Source organism: Rhinocladiella mackenziei (assembly GCF_000835555.1).
Source record: "Rhinocladiella mackenziei CBS 650.93 unplaced genomic scaffold supercont1.6, whole genome shotgun sequence".
NCBI classification, from domain to species: Eukaryota; Fungi; Ascomycota; class Eurotiomycetes; order Chaetothyriales; family Herpotrichiellaceae; genus Rhinocladiella; species Rhinocladiella mackenziei.
Genome location: NW_013550599.1, coordinates 1,795,952 through 1,817,737, shown reverse-complemented (window position 1 = coordinate 1,817,737; position 21,786 = coordinate 1,795,952). Strand labels below are relative to the sequence as shown.

The 21,786-nt window shown below is 51.7% G+C and overlaps 5 protein-coding genes across 5 annotated transcripts; all 5 read left to right on the top strand.

The window, feature by feature from the left end:
• Positions 1–729: 729 nt before the first annotated feature.
• On the top strand, positions 730–6,345 carry Z518_08452 (fatty acid synthase subunit alpha; the record flags this gene model as incomplete). The annotated part of the gene is made up of 1 exon (XM_013414193.1): positions 730–6,345. The coding sequence occupies one exon, from the start codon at positions 730–732 to the stop codon at positions 6,343–6,345; it is 5,616 nt and encodes a 1,871-aa protein (XP_013269647.1).
• Positions 6,346–9,203: 2,858 nt separating this feature from the next.
• Positions 9,204–9,623, top strand: Z518_08451 (uncharacterized protein; the record flags this gene model as incomplete). The annotated part of the gene is made up of 1 exon (XM_013414192.1): positions 9,204–9,623. The coding sequence occupies one exon, from the start codon at positions 9,204–9,206 to the stop codon at positions 9,621–9,623; it is 420 nt and encodes a 139-aa protein (XP_013269646.1).
• Positions 9,624–10,899: 1,276 nt separating this feature from the next.
• On the top strand, positions 10,900–12,246 carry Z518_08450 (uncharacterized protein; the record flags this gene model as incomplete). Its single annotated transcript, XM_013414191.1, has 4 exons — positions 10,900–10,989; positions 11,077–11,288; positions 11,372–11,454; positions 11,528–12,246. The coding sequence occupies 4 exons, from the start codon at positions 10,900–10,902 to the stop codon at positions 12,244–12,246; spliced, it is 1,104 nt and encodes a 367-aa protein (XP_013269645.1).
• A 526-nt stretch (positions 12,247–12,772) lies between these two features.
• On the top strand, positions 12,773–15,097 carry Z518_08449 (uncharacterized protein; the record flags this gene model as incomplete). The annotated part of the gene is made up of 2 exons (XM_013414190.1): positions 12,773–12,960; positions 13,018–15,097. The coding sequence occupies 2 exons, from the start codon at positions 12,773–12,775 to the stop codon at positions 15,095–15,097; spliced, it is 2,268 nt and encodes a 755-aa protein (XP_013269644.1).
• Positions 15,098–16,428: 1,331 nt separating this feature from the next.
• On the top strand, positions 16,429–21,115 carry Z518_08448 (uncharacterized protein; the record flags this gene model as incomplete). The annotated part of the gene is made up of 10 exons (XM_013414189.1): positions 16,429–16,492; positions 16,569–17,739; positions 17,800–19,435; positions 19,487–19,518; positions 19,574–20,117; positions 20,173–20,212; positions 20,269–20,315; positions 20,403–20,543; positions 20,606–20,737; positions 20,801–21,115. 10 exons carry the CDS (start codon positions 16,429–16,431, stop codon positions 21,113–21,115), a joined length of 4,122 nt encoding a protein of 1,373 aa, XP_013269643.1.
• Positions 21,116–21,786: the final 671 nt, after the last annotated feature.

The window sequence follows — 21,786 nt, the reverse complement described above, 5'->3', positions numbered from 1 at the left end:
CTCGTATGTTCATAGTTCTGTACGACTGGATACGGTGAATAGAGGCATACTGTGTTTTCTTTATTGGTACCAATTACCCTAGGTACCTTGGGCCTTGTTCACTGCCAAAAATTTTGGCGGGGAGCTAGTCAAAGATCCAGGCGCAGGCCGCGCCGGGGTGGCACGGATACTAAAACAACCTGGCCCCCTGGCCGGGTGACCCGCTTTTGGTCCCAACCCATTTTGCTCTCCAACAAAAACTCGTTCCGGAAGGCCAGTTCGCCTGGGGAAGCATCACGTTGACCGACCTGCCGCTCTGCTGCACGATAGGCTTGCCGGTCATTTTTCATCCAACCGCCCAACCAACTTGTTCGGTCCTCACCAAATTGATCATTTCTCCCACTTGTCCTCTTTCGTCTCCATATCCTCCAACCCTCTTGTCCGGGATCATTGCCCATCTTTGATTACTTTTCTCTCCTCTCCCGATCAATATCGACCTCTTCCTTCCTCTCATTCTCCATCCATTCTTCTCTTCTCCCTCTACCAGTGCGACCGACCACCTGCGGCTGTTTTGGCTAGCACGGTTCCTTCTCTCGAGCTAATTACCGGTGCCCTCCCGTCTCTGGCCTTGCTCTGATTCACTTCATTCAGCAACGGGCAGGACAACGGTAATTGGCATTGGACGTCTCGAAACCTGATACTACGACATCAACCAAAATCTCCTCTCCTTCATTCCCGCGTCCCGTCACGATGCGGCCCGAAATCGAGCAAGAGCTCGCCCATATCCTGCTCGTTGAGCTGTTAGCATATCAGTTTGCCTCTCCGGTCAGATGGATTGAGACTCAAGATGTCATCCTCGAGAAGAACCGGACGGAGAGAATCGTCGAGATCGGCCCCGCGGACACCCTTGGTGGAATGGCAAAGAGAACCCTGGCCTCGAAATATGAAGCATACGACGCAGCTACCTCCGTATCGCGGCAAGTTCTCGCGTACAACAAAGATTTGAAAGAGATCTATTACGATGTCGATCCAGTGGAGGAAGAGCCCGCAGCAGCGGCTCCGGCTCCTTCTTCCTCAGCCCCCGCCGTCTCGACAACGGCACCAGCAGCAGCTCCCTCCGCGGCGGCGCCTCCTCCTCCTCCTCCACCACCAGCGGCGAGTGCCGGCCCAGCTGCCGTGGTGACCGACGCTCCCATCGGAGCCGTGGACATTTTGAGAGCTTTGGTTGCTCAGAAATTGAAGAAACCACTTGCGGATATCCCGCTGAACAAGGCCATCAAGGATCTTGTCGGTGGAAAATCGACGCTACAAAACGAAATCTTGGGTGATCTGGGAAAAGAGTTTGGTTCAACCCCCGAAAAACCAGAAGACACTCCTCTTGACGAGTTGGGTGCTTCCATGCAATCCACGTTCAATGGCCAATTGGGCAAACAATCACAGTCGTTGATTGCTCGCTTGGTTTCCTCCAAGATGCCCGGTGGTTTCAATATCACCGCTGTCAGAAAACATTTGGAGAACACCTTTGGTCTCGGTCCCGGGAGACAAGATGGAGTTCTTTTACTCGCTCTCACCATGGAGCCGGCCTCCCGGTTGAACTCAGAGAATGACGCCAAGGCTTATCTGGCCGATGTCGCGCAGAAATATGCAGCCACCGCAGGCATCAGCCTTTCGTCCGCTTCTGCGGGAGGGGCGGCCGCCGGTGGTGCCGGCACTGGCATGATGATGGATCCGGCCGCTATAGACGCTCTGACCAAAGATCAACGGGCTCTGTTCAAGCAGCAGCTCGAACTGTTTGCTCGATATCTCAAGATGGATCTCCGCTCTGGCGACAAGGCATTCATTGGTTCGCAAGAGACGAACAAGGCTCTTCAAGCTCAGCTTGATTTGTGGAACGCCGAACATGGAGAATTCTATGCCGCCGGCATTGAACCTTCTTTCAATGCACTGAAAGCTCGTGTTTACGACTCCTCCTGGAATTGGGCCCGACAGGACGCTCTCAGCATGTACTACGATATCATTTTTGGCCGTCTCAGGGCTGTTGACCGCGAGATTGTTAGCCAGTGCATTCGTATCATGAACAGATCAAATCCGACCCTGATTGAGTACATGCAGTACCATATTGACCACTGTCCCACCGAACGAGGCGAAACCTATAAGTTGGCAAAGGAGTTGGGAGAACAGCTCATTGAGAACTGCAAGGACGTTCTAAATGAAGCCCCTGTCTACAAGGATGTGTCTATCCCTAAAGGCCCACAAACCACTGTCGATGCTCGCGGGAACCTCGACTACCAGGAAGTCCCACGACAAAGCGCTCGCAAACTGGAGCACTACGTCCGTGAGATGGCCGAGGGGGGGAAGATCTCCGAATACAGCAACCGGACCAAGGTACAAAACGACCTTCGCAATGTCTACAAATTGATCCGAAAGCAACATAAGCTCTCCAAAGCATCTCAACTGCAGTTCAACAGCTTGTACAAGGATGTCATCCGCGCCCTGGCGATGAACGAGTCTCAAATAATGCCTCAAGAGAACGGTGACGTGAAGAAGCCGGGCCGAAATGGATCTCTCACCCGCGCTACCATGAACGGCACCATTAAACAGGGCAAGACCGAGACGATTCCTTTCCTCCACTTGAAGAAGAAGGAAGAACATGGCTGGGAATACAGCAAGAAGTTGACCGGTATTTATCTCGAAGGCCTCCAAAATGCGGCCAAATCTGGCCTTACCTTCCAAGGCAAGATGGCACTCATGACCGGTGCTGGTGCGGGATCCATTGGTGCCGAAGTTTTGCAAGGTCTCATTAGCGGTGGTGCCAAGGTGGTGGTCACGACCAGCCGTTACTCGCGTGAGGTGACCGACTACTATCAGTCCATGTACGCACGCTTTGGTGGTCGGGGATCCCAGCTCGTGGTGGTGCCCTTCAACCAAGGCAGCAAACAAGATATCGACGCCCTCATTGACTATATCTACGACACCAAGAAGGGACTTGGCTGGGATCTGGACTACATTGTTCCGTTCGCCGCGATTCCTGAGAACGGTCGCGAGATTGACAGCATTGATTCCAAGTCAGAGCTTGCTCACCGTATCATGCTGACCAACTTGATCCGTCTCCTTGGCTACGTCAAGACCAAGAAATTCGAGAGCGGTTTCAACACGCGACCCGCTCAAGTCATGCTACCACTGTCACCCAACCACGGGACCTTTGGCAATGATGGCTTGTACTCCGAGTCGAAACTGGCTCTGGAAACTCTCTTCAACCGTTGGTATTCCGAAAGCTGGGGTGACTACCTCACCATCTGTGGTGCCGTCATCGGTTGGACTCGCGGAACTGGTCTCATGAGCGGTAACAATGTTGTCGCGAATGGTGTCGAGAAATACGGGGTCCGAACCTTCTCTCAGCAGGAAATGGCTTTTAACTTGCTCGGTCTGATGTCGCCCGCTATTGTCGACCTCTGCCAGAACGAACCGGTGTTTGCCGATTTGAACGGTGGTTTGCAATTCTTGCCCGATCTTAAAGAATTGATGACCAAGTTGCGCGCGGAGATCATGGAAACCAGCGCAATCCGACAAGCTGTCACCAAAGAGACGGCCCTTGAAAACAAAGTCGTCAATGGCGAGGACAGTGAGGCCCTCTACCGGAAGGTCACGATTGAGCCTCGAGCAAATCTCAAGTTCGAATTCCCAGAACTTCCCAAATGGAAGGAAGATATCGAGCCTCTCCACTCCAAACTCAAAGGCATGGTGGATCTTGACAAGGTTGTTGTCGTGACCGGCTTTTCTGAAGTTGGCCCATGGGGTAACTCCCGCACGCGTTGGGAGATGGAAGCCTATGGCGAATTCTCGTTGGAAGGCTGCGTGGAAATGGCTTGGATCATGGGTCTGATCAAGAACCACAACGGACCTCTCAAGGGCAAGTCGTATTCTGGTTGGGTTGATGCCCAGACCAACGAACCGGTCGACGACAAAGGCATCAAAGCCAAATACGAGAAACACATCCTCGAGCACTCGGGTATCCGTCTCATCGAGCCCGAATTGTTCAACGGATATGACCCCAACAAGAAGCAGCTCCTTCACGAAGTCCAGATCGAGGAGGATTTGGATCAATTTGAGGCTGCGAAAGAGACTGCCGAGGAATTCAAGCGACAACACGGCGACAAAGTCGAAATTTTCGAACTCGAGTCCGGAGAATACAGTGTCCGTTTGAAGAAGGGTGCAACTCTTCTCATCCCGAAGGCACTCAGATTTGATCGTCTTGTGGCGGGTCAGATCCCAACCGGCTGGGACGCCAAGAACTACGGCATTCCGGACGATATCATCTCTCAAGTCGACCAAGTCACCCTGTTCGTTCTTGTCTGCACCGTTGAAGCCCTCCTGGCCGCCGGTATCACCGACCCCTACGAGTTCTACAAATATGTCCATCTCTCCGAGGTGGGGAACTGCGTTGGTTCTGGTATCGGCGGCACCACGGCTCTGCGCGGTATGTACAAGGATCGGTTCATGGACAAGCCCGTTCAGAAGGATATTCTCCAAGAGTCGTTCATCAACACCATGTCTGCTTGGGTTAACATGCTGCTCTTATCATCGACGGGCCCCATCAAGACTCCGGTTGGTGCCTGCGCGACCGCTGTAGAGTCCATTGATATCGGTTACGAGACCATCGTCGAAGGAAAAGCTCGCGTGTGCTTCGTTGGCGGTTTCGATGACTTCCAAGAGGAGGGTTCTTATGAATTCGCCAACATGAAAGCCACCAGCAACGCCGAGGACGAATTCGCTCATGGCCGCACGCCCAAGGAAATGTCTCGGCCCACCACCACCACCCGAAATGGATTCATGGAGTCCCAGGGTGCCGGGATGCAAGTCATCATGTCCGCCCGTCTTGCCTTGGACATGGGAACTCCGATCTACGGCATCCTCGGCCTTACCACCACCGCCACCGACAAGATTGGCCGATCCGTACCTGCACCGGGCCAAGGGGTGTTGACCACGGCACGCGAGAACCCGGGCAAGTATCCATCTCCTCTGCTTGACATCCAGTACCGTAGGAGACAACTGGATCTCCGACGACGCGCCATCAGGGACTGGCAAGAGTCTGAACTTCTCTACCTCCATGAAGAGGCCGCGGCCATGAAGGCCCAAGCGGGATTTGGCTTCAATGAAGTAGAATACATGCAAGAGCGTGCCGCTCATATCGAGCGAGAAGCTATCAGACAAGAAAAGGAAGCTCGGTTTAGCTTGGGTAACAACTTCTGGAAACAAGACCCTACCATTGCTCCTCTCCGTGGTGCTCTGGCCACGTGGGGACTTACGATTGATGACCTCGACGTCGCATCATTCCACGGCACCTCCACTGTTGCCAACGACAAGAATGAGTCCGATGTGATCTGCCAACAGATGAAGCATTTGGGTCGTAAGAAGGGCAATGCTTTGCTTGGGATCTTCCAGAAATACCTGACCGGTCATCCCAAGGGCGCCGCTGGTGCCTGGATGTTTAACGGCTGCTTACAAGTTCTCAATAGCGGCCTCGTGCCCGGGAATCGGAATGCCGACAATGTTGATCAAGCAATGGAGAAGTTTGATTACATCGTCTACCCCAGCCGATCATTGCAGACGGACGGCATCAAAGCATTCTCCGTCACTTCATTCGGTTTTGGTCAAAAAGGTGCTCAAGCTATTGGTATTCATCCCAAATATCTCTTTGCCACCTTGGATGAAGCCGAATTCCTGAGGTACAAGGTGAAGGTCGAAGCCCGACAGAAGAAAGCCTACAGATACTTCCACAACGGCATGATCAACAACTCGTTGTTCGTGGCCAAGTCGAAGGCACCATATCCTGACGAGATGATGCAGAAGGTCTTCTTGAACCCTGACCAACGGGTGACCACTGATAAGAATTCCGGCGAGCTCGTTTATTCATCTGTGGCCCCGAAGAAGGTACAGAGCGCCAAGGCTTTGGAGACCAAGGCCATGCTCGAGTCTCTGACGAAAGCGAGCGCCGTCGAGGGATCAAAGATTGGCGTTGACGTTGAGGATATCCAAGTCATCAACATTGAAAATGAGACTTTCGTGGAAAGAAACTTCACTGAAAAGGAGCGAGCTTACTGCGACAAGGCGGCATCTCCTCAAGCTTCATATGCGGGACGATGGAGTGCTAAAGAAGCTGTATTCAAGTCTTTGGGGGTATGCAGCAAGGGAGCCGGTGCTCCGCTCTATGACATTGAGATCCTGAGTGACACCAATGGAGCACCTAAAGTCGTTCTCCATGGCGCGGCACTGCAGGCCGCGAAGGAAGCAGGCGTCAAGAATGTCAATGTCAGCATCAGTCACAGCGACAGCCAGGCCATTGCTGTCGCTGTCTCGGCATTTTAAACATTCCCTGGTGACTAGAAACTGTATAAATTTGAGTGATCCTGGCAAAAGAAGGTCAAAATAGCGTATATGGTGCATGCCTAATGGAAGGCTTTCTTTCATTTTTCTTTTGGAGCTGCATCGGTGTCTACAGTTAGTGAAAAGAGCGGCGCGAGGAGTTTGGGGGGGGCACAAGAGCCTCCTGTACACTTGAATAACGAGTCTATGCAGAAGCCAGAATAGAATCGTTCCCCTTGTTTGACAGGGTTATAATGGACAGTCTAGGAATCGCCGAAATGTTCTCTTCATTAATCTCTTTGGTTATCACCTCGCATCAATTTCGACGTCAGGAAGCGTCGAGGCCAATTCATGAATCAAATCTGGAATACATCTTTCTAATAATGCACTTAGAAATTCCTGCTCTTGAAATTCCCAAGGTTGTCCGTAAATATCAGGACCGATCCGGGCGGCAAGTCTCGATGGAACCTCACGGACGACGTATGTGACAAGCCTTCGAATTATACCCATTTCCGTCCCCTTGGCTATCACACCGGAAGTGGTGCTCCTGGAAACAGGATTTTGAAGATATCAAACCAATAGTCAACTGCATTCCGGCGCATCTGCTTCCTCTTGATCGCTTTATACTGATCCACGATCATCTTTTTCTCAAACGGACAACTGCCCTCAGAACAGCACGCTGCTTGTACTAAGTGCAATTCAAGTATACCATGCGTTTGGAACTCAAGGAAGCATTTCAAGCCGCTTGTGGACTCGGTGCAAATGCTGCTGGCACATCGGCGATACTGTCTTTCGTCTTGTTTGGAATTTCGCTCCGAGTATGTATCTGGATCATGTTTGGTATACGGGCACGCTAGGAGTCTGTCGAAATCCATCGATCCAGATGAATCCACATCCAGCCGCGGTCTCTTCGGTAGCCTCGCACCGTCTTCGTCCCCATCATCCAGGGTCCGTCCGACTAGAGACGTCAGCGCTGTCGCATTAGAGAATGCCCACTGACTAGAACCTCCTGCATCACTGATCCAAGCACTTGGTCCTGACAGCCGCGGCATCATTGAGAAAGTCTCTAACTAACTCATTCCCAAGTGCTGACAGGATTGTTTCGAAGTTCTCTTCAAGCATTAGCAATCCGGAAGGGCTTGACGAATCACCCAGGATGAATGATTCTTCACTTCCACCACCGGCGTTCGAACCATGAAGGCACAACCTGTCCTCGATTTCATGATTAGTCTCCGTGTCCAACACATCCTTTGGACGGTCTTCCATTGGCAGTGAAATTGTCCCGGCTGGTGGTGTTGTTTTCAAGAGCACCTGCGGATTCCCGATTATCACAGGCTTCGCAGCAACTTGATTCTCTTTGTTGCGACTCAGAATTGAAGAGTGATCCGGCTGCATCTGACACACATCAAGGTTGAGGCTTCCGCAGTGTGACTCATCAGACGATGCCAGAGAATCCACATCACTGAGCCGTGACAATGACTTCGATATCTTCGTCACAAAGAGCTGAAGATACGTTATGTCAAGACGGCAATCGCAACAAACATCCAAAGAGCTTCCATGAACACCATCACATATCCAAACTGTCCCCGGATACTGGTGCAATTCCATGTGTCTCCACAATGCTCGATGAGTGTGAAACGTTGGCGAATTTTTACAGAACTTGCAGAGGAGCCCCATACCGCCTCCTGGTGGTGGACTGACGCATAGTTCGCCTCGTTTGCACTGAAATTTTCAGCCTTGCTTCAAATACTAGGAGCAGAGCAAAAAGAAACGACGACCATCCGCACCTTTTTATTCGTTAAGAAAGATCGTAGGTCGCTCTGATACTTATTGCACGGTGCCCCCTCGAAGAACTTCCTGCCGGTGCGGCTCCTATAGTCTCTTGCCGTACACTGGTGCGGTTTGGGATGGACGTCTCCGTTGGATTCGCTACTTAGGTCTATTCACTCGTTTAGTCAAGGATCCTTTGAGAAGTGCAACACGACTTGGTCGTCTCACCATCATCTGTAGACGAGTTACCGGACGATCCGCTGTCATAAGCCTCCACGAGAAGCCCAATCGGAGGCCATGGTAGAGTCTGATACACTTTATGAAGATGCATCTTCGGAGGGCAACATTTGCTACCAACCAAGCTGCGACGGGGGAAGCAGAGGTCTTTATTTAAGACCCAAAAACTTTCCCATGTGCAATATAGGGGTATACTGCACCGGAAACTTGGATATCAGGGACCCTCTCATTTACCAATGGAAATTGTCCTGATTGGACAAATGGCATGGGTGATCTGCATTTCTCACAACTGTGTGGAAATGTTTCGGCAACGATCCGTCACGCTTAATGCACCCATAACGAGGCCTACTTCAAAGAGCTGGATGACGACCTTTAACCGAAGCCACACGTTAGTAGCCATCCTTTGTTTATTGGTCCCTCCGCGGGATGCTTACTTGCTTTTGGTCATCTATGGATATCTACATCTCCATGGACTTCTCGAGATAGTTGACGCAGATCATACCGAAGTGAAAGCTTTGAAGGCTCAAAGGGAAGTTTAATTCGTGTGCCGTTATTGAAAACACCAGCCAGAGCTTCGCTAAGAGCGATGAAAAGGTTGTTTAGGATTGGCTTATCTGCTTTGCATACCGTTATGCTGCTGGCTTATGGCTATGACTTACCCTTGAATACTCACTGTGCGCCCTTTGACAACAACACTCCCTCTCAAACAGTCTTGAGGGAGTAGATATATATACATATAGGCATGACGCTCCTCGTGAAACCGTAAAATGTGCAATATTCCAACATCACATTGAAAATAACATCACCAATTCATTCACATTCTTCAACGATCATCGCTACAAAGCACTCTCAAGATGCTGGTGGACAACAACACTCTCCTCAGCAAGATACCTAACAGCCTCCCTCCAGACACGCCAGTCATTATGCTCAATCTCCTCCAATGGAATGAGAAGGCAACTTATACACAGGACTATGCTCTGCCACCCTGCTCGGGCCGAGAAGCCTATATGCATAGATACATTCCAGCATTCAGCGCGATCGCCAGCAAGGTCGGGGGATTCACCGTGTTGTACATGGGCGTGCCTGTTTCGATGTTGGTGGGCCCTGAAGAGGACAACAATAAATGGGACATTGCGGCGCTGGTAAAATATCCCAACATCGAGACATTTCGTCGGATTGTCGGCAGTGAGGAATATGCTACTGCTGCGCTACAGCATCGTGATGCCGCGCTGAAGGACTGGAGATTGTTTGTGACGACGGAGAGTGAGCCCTAGAGGTTACTGTAAGACCGATTAGTACACGAGGCGGAAAGGATGGGGGGGGATTATGCCGGTCCGTCTGCTCCCTTGCTTCTCCTGTCTGGAAACGTTTGGGACTGGATGAACTATGTACAAATCGAGTCGATAGTCTGAGCACAGTTCTCAACCATAGCAAGGCGATCTTACTTAGGTTTTGTCGCAAGTACGCTCTTTCAAGAGTGCACATGGAATTATCACCCTAAAGTGCAAAAATGTCGAACACAGGCACGATTTCTTGCTCGGTGCCAGCTATACCGCCCTCTTTTCATATCCGACTGAAGGTTCGCCGCATAGATGTCACGGCAGCTCGAATAGCGTGATTCCCACAGATAGTCAGTCCGACTTTGTCGAACGTCGCAACCTCCACAAACGAAAAGGGCAGACAGCTCGTTGGCCCAAGTATCAGTGGCACTAACCCTTAGCCAGGCGCGGCAGAAGGACAAGATTTGATCAGGCGTCTTCTGTCTGCTGTGGATCAAGACGGCATCAGCCCCTGCCTCTGCGTATGGGAAACACTGAAGTAAATCCACGAACAAGGCTTCAATCTGTGGAATCACCGGCGTTGGACTTGCTCCTTTGACAGCCGTCGCGCCCGCTGCTGCGAGTGAGGAATTGCGTATGCTACATTGACGGCATTGCCGTATCCCGTGTCCATGTCGACGATGATGACAGGGACAGGGGGATCTTGCGGGAGAATCTCACAGATTGCGCGTGCTATCTCGAGGTGCGTGCTCATGGGCAGGATGCTGGCATCAGGCGCGGCGCACCAGGCTGACTTTGTTCTAGGCCCACTGAGTCAGATGGCGCCGACCTGCTGTGCCCGGCTATGGCGATTGCTGAGCTGGATGTTTTCAAGTCTTGCGTGTAGGATGTCTATGTTGGATTTGGGAACACCCTCCTGCTAAGCCTTGCTGGGTATCCGGAATGTACTCACTGATTTTATTGATAGCCTGGCTTTATAGGCGGATGCTGCTGCATGAGAAATCCCAGGATGTGACTGATAGTATAACCCCCCCGGTAAAATGCACTAGATCTAGTATCGGCTCTGGTAGTGGATACAATGGTCTTGCAGTCTTCTCTCTCGGTGCACTTCTCACCGTGACAGTGAGATTATATCTTCGTTTTCCCCGCACGGCTTTTTGGATTAATGTTCCCCAGGGCCATTTGTACTCTTCTCTGCCTCTCGCTTCATCCGATTCTGTCAACGCTGCCTCCCCTGGTCTCTTCTCCTCGAGATTGACGAACAATACCCATGGCAGGAGAAGATCTCCAACTCATAACCAATGGCGATGGTGCCGAGGTGCCGACATATACGATCATACAGGCCGACGGTCTCTATCCCGTATGTCGTCTTGTACCGGCTTCTGGGCACGGGCGGTTCTTCGCTTTTTATATTAATGCACGCTCTAATTTCTACTCGACGATATAGGATGATGTTGTCGAACAAGAGATTTTCACCACCAACCCGCCTCACCCTTACAAATTGAAGTACATGCAAACGGGACTCTTCCCCACAGGCACCCCGTTACCGAAGCCCTGGTCATGCATCCCCAAAGAGATCCGTGACCAGGTTGACGGCATCATGGTACTCAAGATGGGGTTTACGGAACAGGATTTGGCGCTGTTCCCGAGGTTGAAAGTGTCAGTGCCCGCCCGCAATCTTCTTCCCTTAATTGGATCAAGTCAGGCTCAGATGGCGACCGACGGCTCTGATTCTGGTTTAGGATAGTGAGAATGGGAGTGGGATACGATCGACTTGATAGAGTCGCACTGGCCAAGAGAGCAGTCATAGTCTGCAATGTGCCCGGTAGGTCCTCTTCCCAGAACACAACGGTGAGGGTGGCTCGGCTTGCTCAGTTGATACATCTGTGAATGACTAGACTATGGGACCTGCGAAATAGCGGACCACGCTCTCGGCCTCGCACTCTCCTTCCGACGCGGGATTTTGTTACATCACGAGCGCCAACGACAGCCATACGTCGACCCCTGGATGCCCATTGACACGCCGTTGGTCAGCCGGTTGCAAAATGCGACGTTCGGCATTCTCGGACTCGGAAGGATTGGAACCGCCGCGTGCTTGCGTGCGAAAGCGTTTGGATGGAACGTCCTCTTCTATGACCCGTATCTCCCGAACGGCGTTGATAAAAGTCTGGGTATTGAGAGGACGAAGGATATCAAGGAGCTGTTTCGCAGGAGTACGACGTTGAGTATTCATTGTGCGTGCACGAGGGAGACGAGGGACATGGTCGGGTGGGAGTTGATTAGCCTGATGCCGAAGAATGCGGTCCTGGTGAATACGGCAAGGGGAGAGGTGTTGCAGCTGGATGCGGTGGAGAGAGGACTCCGGGAGGGCGTGCTGGCGGGGGCGGGATTGGATGTGCTTCCTGAAGAACCGATCCCGGAGGATAATGTGCATCCGTTGATCAAGGCATATCGGGAGAAGGAGGAGTGGTTGCAGGGCCGATTGGTGTTGACGTGCCATACGGCCTTCTACAGTCCCCAGAGTTTTGTGGACATACGGCTGAAGAGTGCGCAGACGATGAGGGATGTCTTGATTGATGGGGTCATGAGTAATGTCATTACCCCAGATATGCTCTAGATACATATGAGTAGAATAGACATATAAAGTATTGTGCATATTGGCCGGGACCTGGCCTTGCCGGAACCTCGCTTTTACAACTGAGGTAGCGATTCTCCAAATTGGCACCCGCGTTTAATCCCCTGACGCCCCTGACACCCCTGACGTCCTCCGCATCTTGGCTTGGACGAGGCTGATAATAGGCGTTCCTTTGAGATTTGTGGCGTGCCTGGACTGGCGAGGCATGGGCAGCCAAGGCACCATTAGACTTGTGTAAACCAACATCAGGTGTAACCTGGCGGAGATTTTACCATCTTTTACAGATTCACAATTCCTGGTCAGCATCGCGATGAAGCCTCCTATTTGCTACATGATTTTCCGGAGACACCATAGGTTCGTCCAACAGAATATGATCAGCACAGCTCAGCTTGCTTTTCTTTGCTTAAGCAATACTTGTATTTGAACCTCCCTTGTCCAAAACGGCACGTTGAACTTTCTCTATCAGCATGCGACCGCCAGCTATTTCTCAGTTTTACCTCGATGACACATGGCCCGTCCGGCTGCCGCGGTTCTACTCAGTGCGCTGACTGTCGCGCTGTTCACACTCTTGGTTATCGTCCTAGAAGCGCCCAAGTTGTCGCATCCACCTGCCTTGGGACGTCTGGAGGCGAGAAATGTGGTCAAACGGGCGGGGACGACCTATCTACTTGGAGTCGGCAAGGCGGACCTCACCGGGTGAGCAACGGGATGCTTCCATGTCCAAGAGCCTTTCATTGCTGACGATGTCCCTAGTCCGGTCGTCGAACTCGAGTTCATGGGCTACGCCAACTTGACGCAAATTGGGACCGGCCTACGTCAGCGAATATATTCTCGTGCCTTTATAATTGGCAACCCTGATGTGCCAGCCGACAGGATCCTCTATCTTGTCTTGGACACGGCTACGGGCGACTCCGCTATTCGAGATGGTATCCTTCGAGGCCTCGCAAACATGGGTCCCGCTTATCAGATGTACACCCGCCACAATGTTGCCGTCACCGGAACTCACCAGCACTCGGGACCGGCGGCGTGGATGAACTATCTCCTCCCTCAAATTACGAGCAAAGGGTTCGATCACCAAAGCTATCAGGCTATTGTGGACGGCGCCCTCCGCTCGATCCAGCGCGCACACGAGAACATCACAACGGGTCGCCTTGATGTTTCTCTCGGACGAATTTCGGATGCGAACGCCAATCGAAGCCCTTACGCATACCTCGCCAACCCCGAATCCGAACGAGCGCAATATGAGGATGACGTGGACAAAGCTATGACCTTGGTTCGATTCCAACGAGAGAGCGACGGCAAAAACATGGGTATCTTGACGTGGTTTGCAGTGCACGGTACCTCGATGTTGGGGAACAACACCATTGTCACGGGGGACAATAAGGGAGTCGCGGCCTCTCTTCTGGAGCAAGCCATGGCTTCCGACTCCATGGCCGCACCAGGTTTCGTGGCAGGATTTTCACAGTCCAACGTCGGAGACACCACTCCCAATGTCTTGGGGGCGTGGTGTGAAGATGGATCGAATCAACAATGTGCATTCGACACCTCTACCTGCGGTGGAACCAGCCAGGCATGTCACGGCAGAGGCCCGTACTACGGTCGCGATGATGGAGGCACCGACAGCTGCTACGAAATAGGGCGTCGTCAATATCGCGGCGCCGTGGACATTTTGTCCCACATGTCGACCGAGGGTACCCCAATCACCGGAGATGTTACCCGGTCATTCCACACCTACGTCGACCTCTCGAGCCTCAGCTTTCCCCACCCCAGTCACGGCAGCATTGTCCGAACTTGCTCGGCAGCCCTGGGCTATTCTTTCGCAGCTGGTACCTCGGACGGACCGGGTGCGTTTGATTTTACCCAAGCCGACAACAACACTGGTGACAATCCGATTTGGGGTGTTGTTGGCTCGTTCCTCCACGCCCCTACCGCCGATCAGCGAGCTTGCCAGGCTCCCAAGCCGATTCTCCTAGATGTGGGCGCGTCGACAATTCCGTATCAATGGAGCCCCAATATTGTCGACATCCAGATGATGCGCGTCGGACAACTGCTCATGATCATCTCCCCCGGCGAGGCGACAACCATGTCTGGTCGCCGGTGGCGCAATGCTATCGCCACTGAAGCAAAGTCTTTGGGTCTGATTGGCGATTCGGTAGAGCCCGTCGTCGTGATCGGTGGTCCATCCAACACGTACACACACTACATCACCACGGAAGAGGAGTACGGCGTCCAGCGATATGAAGGCGCCTCGACACTGTACGGTCCTCACACATTGAACGCGTACATCAACCTAACAGTGGACCGGCTGGATTACCTTGGTCAGACTCGACCGAATCCACCACTGGCGCTGGGGCCTAATCCTCCGATAAACATCAACAACTCGCTCAGCTTCATCGCACCCGTGGTGTACGACTCATCCGGGAGCCAAAGTTTCGGCGACGTGATCCACGATGTTGAAAGCCTCTACACCATCAACACCGCTTCCACGACGCCTGCTCCATCAGTCATCGCTAATGTCACATTCGTTGCCGCAAACCCCCGAAATAATCTGCATCTGGAAGGTACGTACGTCGAGGTTGAAAGGGTCGATGACAGCGGCCATACTTTGGCCACAGTCCGCAATGACGGCGATTGGGATTTATGGTTCCAGTGGCGTCGTACGAATGACATTCTGGGCACTAGCGAGGTCGATGTCTTTTGGGAATTAGGGAAAAAAATAGGCACGCCAATTCAAGCGGGAAAATATCGAATGAGATATCATGGGGACGCGAAAAGTATCTTGGGCACCATCACACCGTTTCAAGGGGCAAGTGCAACTTTTGCTGTTCAGTGAGAAAAGACCGAAGAGGTGTTTTGGACCGTACAATCTCCAAGGGTGATATAGGTAATAGTAATGATATCAAAGATTCATTTGTATGCCTTATGTTAAGGGGGGCCATATATAGAGGTGTAGAGTGGAACGATAATGTGATACGGCAGTCTCTGGAATGGAAAAACCACAATCTGTCCTTGAGCGACCCAAAAACATCCCTACATTATGGCGTCCAATGCTGAAGCGATAGTGGATTCGATCTCTGCACCTTCGACTGGGAGATGAGGTTAGTAAGACCTCCAAGGATACACATCTTTGACAGAGTTTTCCCGAGCGTTGACCGTCATGATATTGGCTAGTCAGCAGAACCACCATATCCGATGCTATCCTCCCCTTCCGTCCCTCCCTCTACAGTTCAACGCAGGTTGCAGGGAAAATTTCCTCCGAATTTAGCGGCCGGTGCCGCCGCTTTTAGAGGATTTCTTTCGTGGATTGGCCTGCCTTCCCATTCACCACGCAACCGTCACTAGGGACCAGAAACAGCCCCCCTTCAGAAACTATGAGGGATCTCTTTCTCCCCCCTCCAACTCTTTGAAAACGACGGGTAGAAATAGCTGCAGCACGTTGACTATGGCGCCTCGAAGACATAGAGGAGGTTTCCCTCCGACACCCAGCGACTCTTCCTAACTGAATCATCTAGATGTAAGTTATCTAGCGTTCAGGTAAGTCTCGACAACGTTCCATTGATACGTACACCCCCCGTTGTTTTTGAGCCGCACCTCACCTTCATCCACTGCCCTTTTGTCGTGTGCTAACTCAGGATTGGGCGCTAAACGAATGATCCCTACCGTATCCCGGCTTCGCTGTTGCTTCCTCGTTTTCAAGTGCAGAGGATTCCAGCGCCCCGCGACGTGGAGGGCCACAAAATGAAGTGATTGGGGAGAACACGGCTCCTAGCTGGTGCACGCTTCTCCTCAGTGCTTTGACGAGTAAAATTGACGGAAGACTCACCGCGGGATGCAGTGGACTAGGGCTCAGTGACCTTTATAGGATAAATCTCGCTTCGGACAAAGTGGATTGCGAGAGTTCGAGAGTTCGAGAGTGATTTGGTGATGCGAGTAGGGGAATAAGCATGTCTAACCTGTCAACGGAGGTCCAGGGAGCCTCATAAATACGAGTATGCTTCCCACAGGCCATTGTCGCTTCTTCAGATCCTTCATCTTTCCATCCCATTTCAACAGTGAATCGAGGCTCGTACTCATCAGATCTAAGTTTCGCCGCCGCTTGTCTGGTCTGTTGTTATCTCTAACTGGAAGGCTTTCGACGGCATAAACGAGGCTGCCGATTTCATGATGGAGCAGAAACAAGAAGCGGGGACTGCTCCAGCCTTCCGCTGGCTCAGTCGCGACAATCGAGGTATGTGTATGAATCCGTTGTAATTATTGTAATGCGATAATGGATAATGTCTCTCATATTCTCTCTTAAGTTCTAGGACCGACGTACATCAGCTACAATCAGTTCGATCGCCTCGCAGCCTGCTCCTTCGAGTTCGGCGCAGATGGCATTGCAGCGTCGAGCAACCTTGGTGGAGAGCTTCTCCAACTCTCCGCATCGTCCGAGAAACATGGCATAATATTCGCTCGAGGCGATTTCTCAGATTCGCTCTATGCTTGTGTTGCACGAACCCAGATGGAGGTCGGTGGATCATCCACATTTGGCCTCAAAGTCGCGAGAGACCAGAAACCATACGGCACTCCTGAGTTGGTGAATCGGTTGAACAACAAAGAACATAACTACTCGCCTAACGGGTCTAGTTTCCTTTTAGGCAAATTGATTGATAGAGGATGTTTCAACTACCGCTGGCCATTAAACGAGTATGCTCTTCTACTGAACGACCTAATTGACGGTGACGTGAACCAGCAGGTGGGTACATGTGTGACATTCTCGTTCATGAAGGACGGCGTGTGCTACCAGGTCATAAGAATCGAGCAAAACTGTCGGACCGATAACCGCACCTGGTACCTCATTCCACCAGAAAATCAGATTGTCTTCACGATCGGAGGTCCCACGTGGCTTCAACCTCTGGAACCTGTCCGGACATCCAACGGGTCTCCGGTATCGGATATCGACGAGGTGGCTGAAAAATGTATCTGGGTTGCAGAAACTGGAACCAATATTGCCTTGGAGTCAAAAGTATGGCAGCTCGATGAAGACGGCCGTTCCTACACGCCTCTGAAACTGAAAAGGCACAATGACGAGAATAGCCGTGGCATAGTTTACGGTGCCTGTGCCAAAATACCATCTCTTACCAATGGGTATGGAAGTACAACTTTCATCGCTGCCATACGCCTCGTCGAAAGAACGGACGCAACTCCTGTGGAAGAATGGCCCTCAGTTCCATCCTCAAATGACATCTACGAACATGTCGGTGTCGGGCGTTCTAGTCCAGCGGCAACAGGCGCAATGTGGGACTCCATCACTCTAGGAAGCGATCTGCGTACCGACTTGGTGTCTGAATCCACTGATACCAGCATCATTGGTCGATGCCTCGAGAAGATACTCCAGGTGGATCTTGTTCCTAGCGTCCCCAACACAGTCATCCGAGAGTGGGCGATCATGAGCAATCTATTTATGAACCCTACCATTAGCCTAAGATCCTTATTGTTTGTTCTCCTTTCTTCGTCTATCCGTTGGTCAGGGGAAGCTAGCTAACCATTCTACAGCTGGAAGGTTCGATTCCTCGTGAAAGCCCACAGCTTTCTATCGACGCTTGAAGCGAGCAGGAGCAACTCTCCGATATCCGAAGCATATAAGATAGATTCTCAGGACGACAACCACCATGGCATTGCGAAGAACGACTCCCTCGGCTTCTCTTGTTTTCATGCAGAAGATAGGGAGAACATGGTCGGAATTGCTCGGCATCAGTGCAAACGCATCCTAGGCGCTCTTGCGTCAATCATTCTATTTCTAGCCAAGCTCCTCTCGGAGCCGGAATTTCCATTCTTAACGCCCCTGATGCCATTCTCTGAGCGTTTTCCAGCCGATGAGTCTGACTACTACTACATCATGATCAGTATTTGGTACGTCGTAAAGTCAATGCCCACGTTGAAGGCGGAGTTGGCAGGCCGCCTGAGCGATTTTGACCGAAAGAGTTTGGAACTTTCCTGTATTCCTCCGGATGACCGCGACTTTGGGGAAACAGTCGAGCACAAGATACCTCTTCTCCAGTGGTACCACTGGGGCTCAATGCTCAAACTTGCCGGAGTCGGCATACTTCCGGCCTGCTGGAATACGGCTGCTATGCAGAGGCAAGTCTATCGGTTGGGTAACGCTGCACGAATAGTCCAGACAGGAAGACTATCCTCCAGGTCTCCTTACTCCGCCGAGGACGAGATCGTTGATCGTCTGGCATTTTTGGTGCGTGAATTAGGCTTGGAGCAGTTTGACGCTACTACCGAGGCTACTGCCTCGGTGTCCATCCAAATTGTGCGACAACGAGAGTTCACGAAGCAACTCAATCCCGGCACTCTACCGCCCCATGAGGACGGGCCGACTAGTGGGCCCTGGGAGCTTCAGGCGTTGTGTCACAACAGCGGGCTCAATATTCTTACCCTGGAGGACGGCAGATACAATACACAAGACAACGACGACTGGCGTGCAGACGAGCGGAGAGACGAGGAGGTCGCTCTTCACAAGGCTAGGGTCTGCTGCTTCCTCAATTCAGAAGGCACATTAGTTTCCTGCTGGGAGCGCTCACAGCTCAGGTTACGATCGGGCTGGCTACGGTCCGAAGCGACGGCCGTGTTCAGTTCGACATTGCTTGACATCCACCGCTATATCCCCGTCACTCACGCCAGACTGCAGCCGGCCTCGCCTCGTGATTCACCGCCAAGGTCTAACTCAGATATCCAGAGGATGATTCAGCGCATGATACTTGCGGAGACGGTCCACATGCGGCACCTAATGGTCCGACAAGGCGAAATTCTCGAGAAACTGGGAGGCCACGGCTCGCGCTCCATTGACTGGATGTCATTTGTCCCGTCGCGGCAGTATCACCCGGACAACTTCATAACCTCGCTTGAAGACACGCCACACCTCTTCTGCAGGCCCTTCACGGATAGGGTGACCATTCCCAAGGCCCTCAAAGAGTCCGCGATGCCCGAAGGCGAGGACAGAATTACTAGACGCCATCTTGAGGATGCGGTGCGGGACGAGCCTGGCTCCGTCTCTGTGTCAGATATTGTCGCCTTGCCGATGGATCCGAATTCGCTCTCTCACAAGACCCTCGTTTCCAGCGACCGACATATCTTTGACAGCTCACCTGAACAAGACAATGTGGTCATGGCTCTTTTTGACAGCGTGAGTTTCAGCTTTCTCTGCGCACCGTGCCCGCGCTAACAATCAGCCTAGCTAGTTGACCAGTCTGTACAACATCGAATCCTGTAAGGCCGCATATTCCATTCATTTCGCAAGTGAGATTCGCTGACCAGACATAAGCGCCGTGAGAAAGCTGACGAAGGATCTCACTCGAATTCTGATGTACGTGTTGCATCCGGAGGCGGTCACTTGTCTGAGCAACCACAAGCTTTCCGCTTCCCATTTCTCATGCCAGCAGGGATCTACGTGGACTATGAGCCTCACAGTAACAGGCTGGATTGAGGCGAAGACAACCAAGGCCTCCTCAGATAACGGATATATCTGTCTCCCAGAGGAGCTTGACAAGGTGGGGCCGTCAACACAGGAGCCACTGACAAAAGAGCCGCAAAAGCCCAGACCGTACCGCTTGTCTGTGACTTCGATAATTCTCTCGACCAACGATTTTGGCGACTTTAGCAGGTGCACTATCATTTCCGAGACGATCGATAACGGCCGCCTGCGCCGTCTCGTCAGTCATGCTGATGAAGTATGGAATCGATTCATCCACCAGCCACAGACCGCGAGATGCCTTGTCTACCTGCAAGCGTTAGGGACGAGGTGCACCATCCTCTCTGAGCAGTATCATCGCACAATCGATGAGTTCGGATCTGTTCTCCATTTCATGGTCTGTGTCCGTACTCTGGGTTTTACGCAAGGCACTGCACTAATTCCACAAATAGGAAGTCTTCTTGGTGGAAGAACTGGAGTGGAGCCATGACCGTTCGTCAGTTCCACAGTTCAAATTATCGCTATGGAGTCTTGATTCCCTACACAAGGTCCAGAACAGTCTAAAGACGACCCTGAACAGCATCCTGGACGCGAAGTGGGAGCTTATGAAGCAGATAGACAAAGCAAGGCTCGGATTTTTATTCAAGCGGCGCTTTACCGTGCAAGCTGATCCTTGTGCCAGGGAGCCGGGAGCAGAAGTGAGAGGCTGCAGCGAATGTGTCAAGAATATGTGGCGGAATTCGAAAGCAGCCTAATGGAACTGACCAAGGTGAACGACAATCTTGAGAGGCAAATCGCCTTGGCCATTCGCTTCAAGGACGCGGTAAGCTCTTGCTCGATGTCTCGCTCGGGGTAAACCGAGGGAGTACTGACACCGTCGCTAAGATTTCCTCTATGTTGGCGCTGCGGGACAGCCGAGTCGGGCTTGAGCAGAACAAGACCTCCATTTCCCAAAACAGTACCATCCGGAAGCTGACATACTTGACCATTGGATACTTGCCCATGAGTCTTGTGACTGTATGTTCACCCGCTGAGGTTGTTTGAAATTGATAATGGTTCTCACCAGTCTTTCTTCGATAGGCCATTTTTGCCATTCCGGACTCCCAAAACGTCATCTTCCAATCCATGGGCCTAGCCTGGTTCATCGGCGCCATCGTCATCATGTCGCTGGCGACTTATATGGTGGCTATCTGGATCAGAGAAATCATTAGGTTCTTCCGGTTTCCAGTGAAGCAGAAAAAATCTTCAGCCTCTCAAACTCCAACGCGAAATCTTTGGGCCATGCTGATATATCTTTGGACAAAGAGTTGGAAGATCGTGAAATATCCCCGCCTCGTCCTTTTACGAAAAAAGAGATCTGACGCGTCAGACACTGCGGGTCAAGATGTGGTATGATTACTGAGAATGTCGTCTTTTCCTAGATTGTCGACTCTTCTGTTGACACGCTGGTCAATGTTTCCATTTATAACCTTGAAGGCGGCAACTAAGGTCGTAATAGCACTGCTCGAGAATATTCCCGGCGAGGCTGTCAGGATTCTCATACTAATGACTTGTCCAGAGGTTGGAAATAATTGGGAAACAAGGTCTCTAGCCTAAAGAGTCCGCTTTAACCTCGCTTGGGCCTACCAAATGTATCTCTTCGACTAGAGTAAAGGTTACCAATGGCATAGTAGAGATAGCTGACTATTAAACACGGAGATTGAAAATATTCTTTTTTAATGACGATTTCTCCGTCACCCATGCATTTATAAGTCTGGAACAAACCCCAGAGGGTCCCCGTTACGCGAGATCTTGGCGAGGTGACATTGACCAATGTGCGCCACCGATCAGTGCGGTCGGCTAACACCAAATCTGTGACGAAGGAGTTGGAAACTTGAAGGGTTGAAATGGGTAACGGTGAAGGTGAAGAGGTAATGAGGATCGGGGTTTGGTAAGGCAGGACGGACTTGAAGGAGCCGGTAGAGAATGGATAGGGCCTAATGCGGTAGGTGAGGATACTTGGATATGCATTTTGGCGACAGAGATGAGAGCTTGGAAGGAAGAAAAGCGGTGGCTCGCCGCCCAAA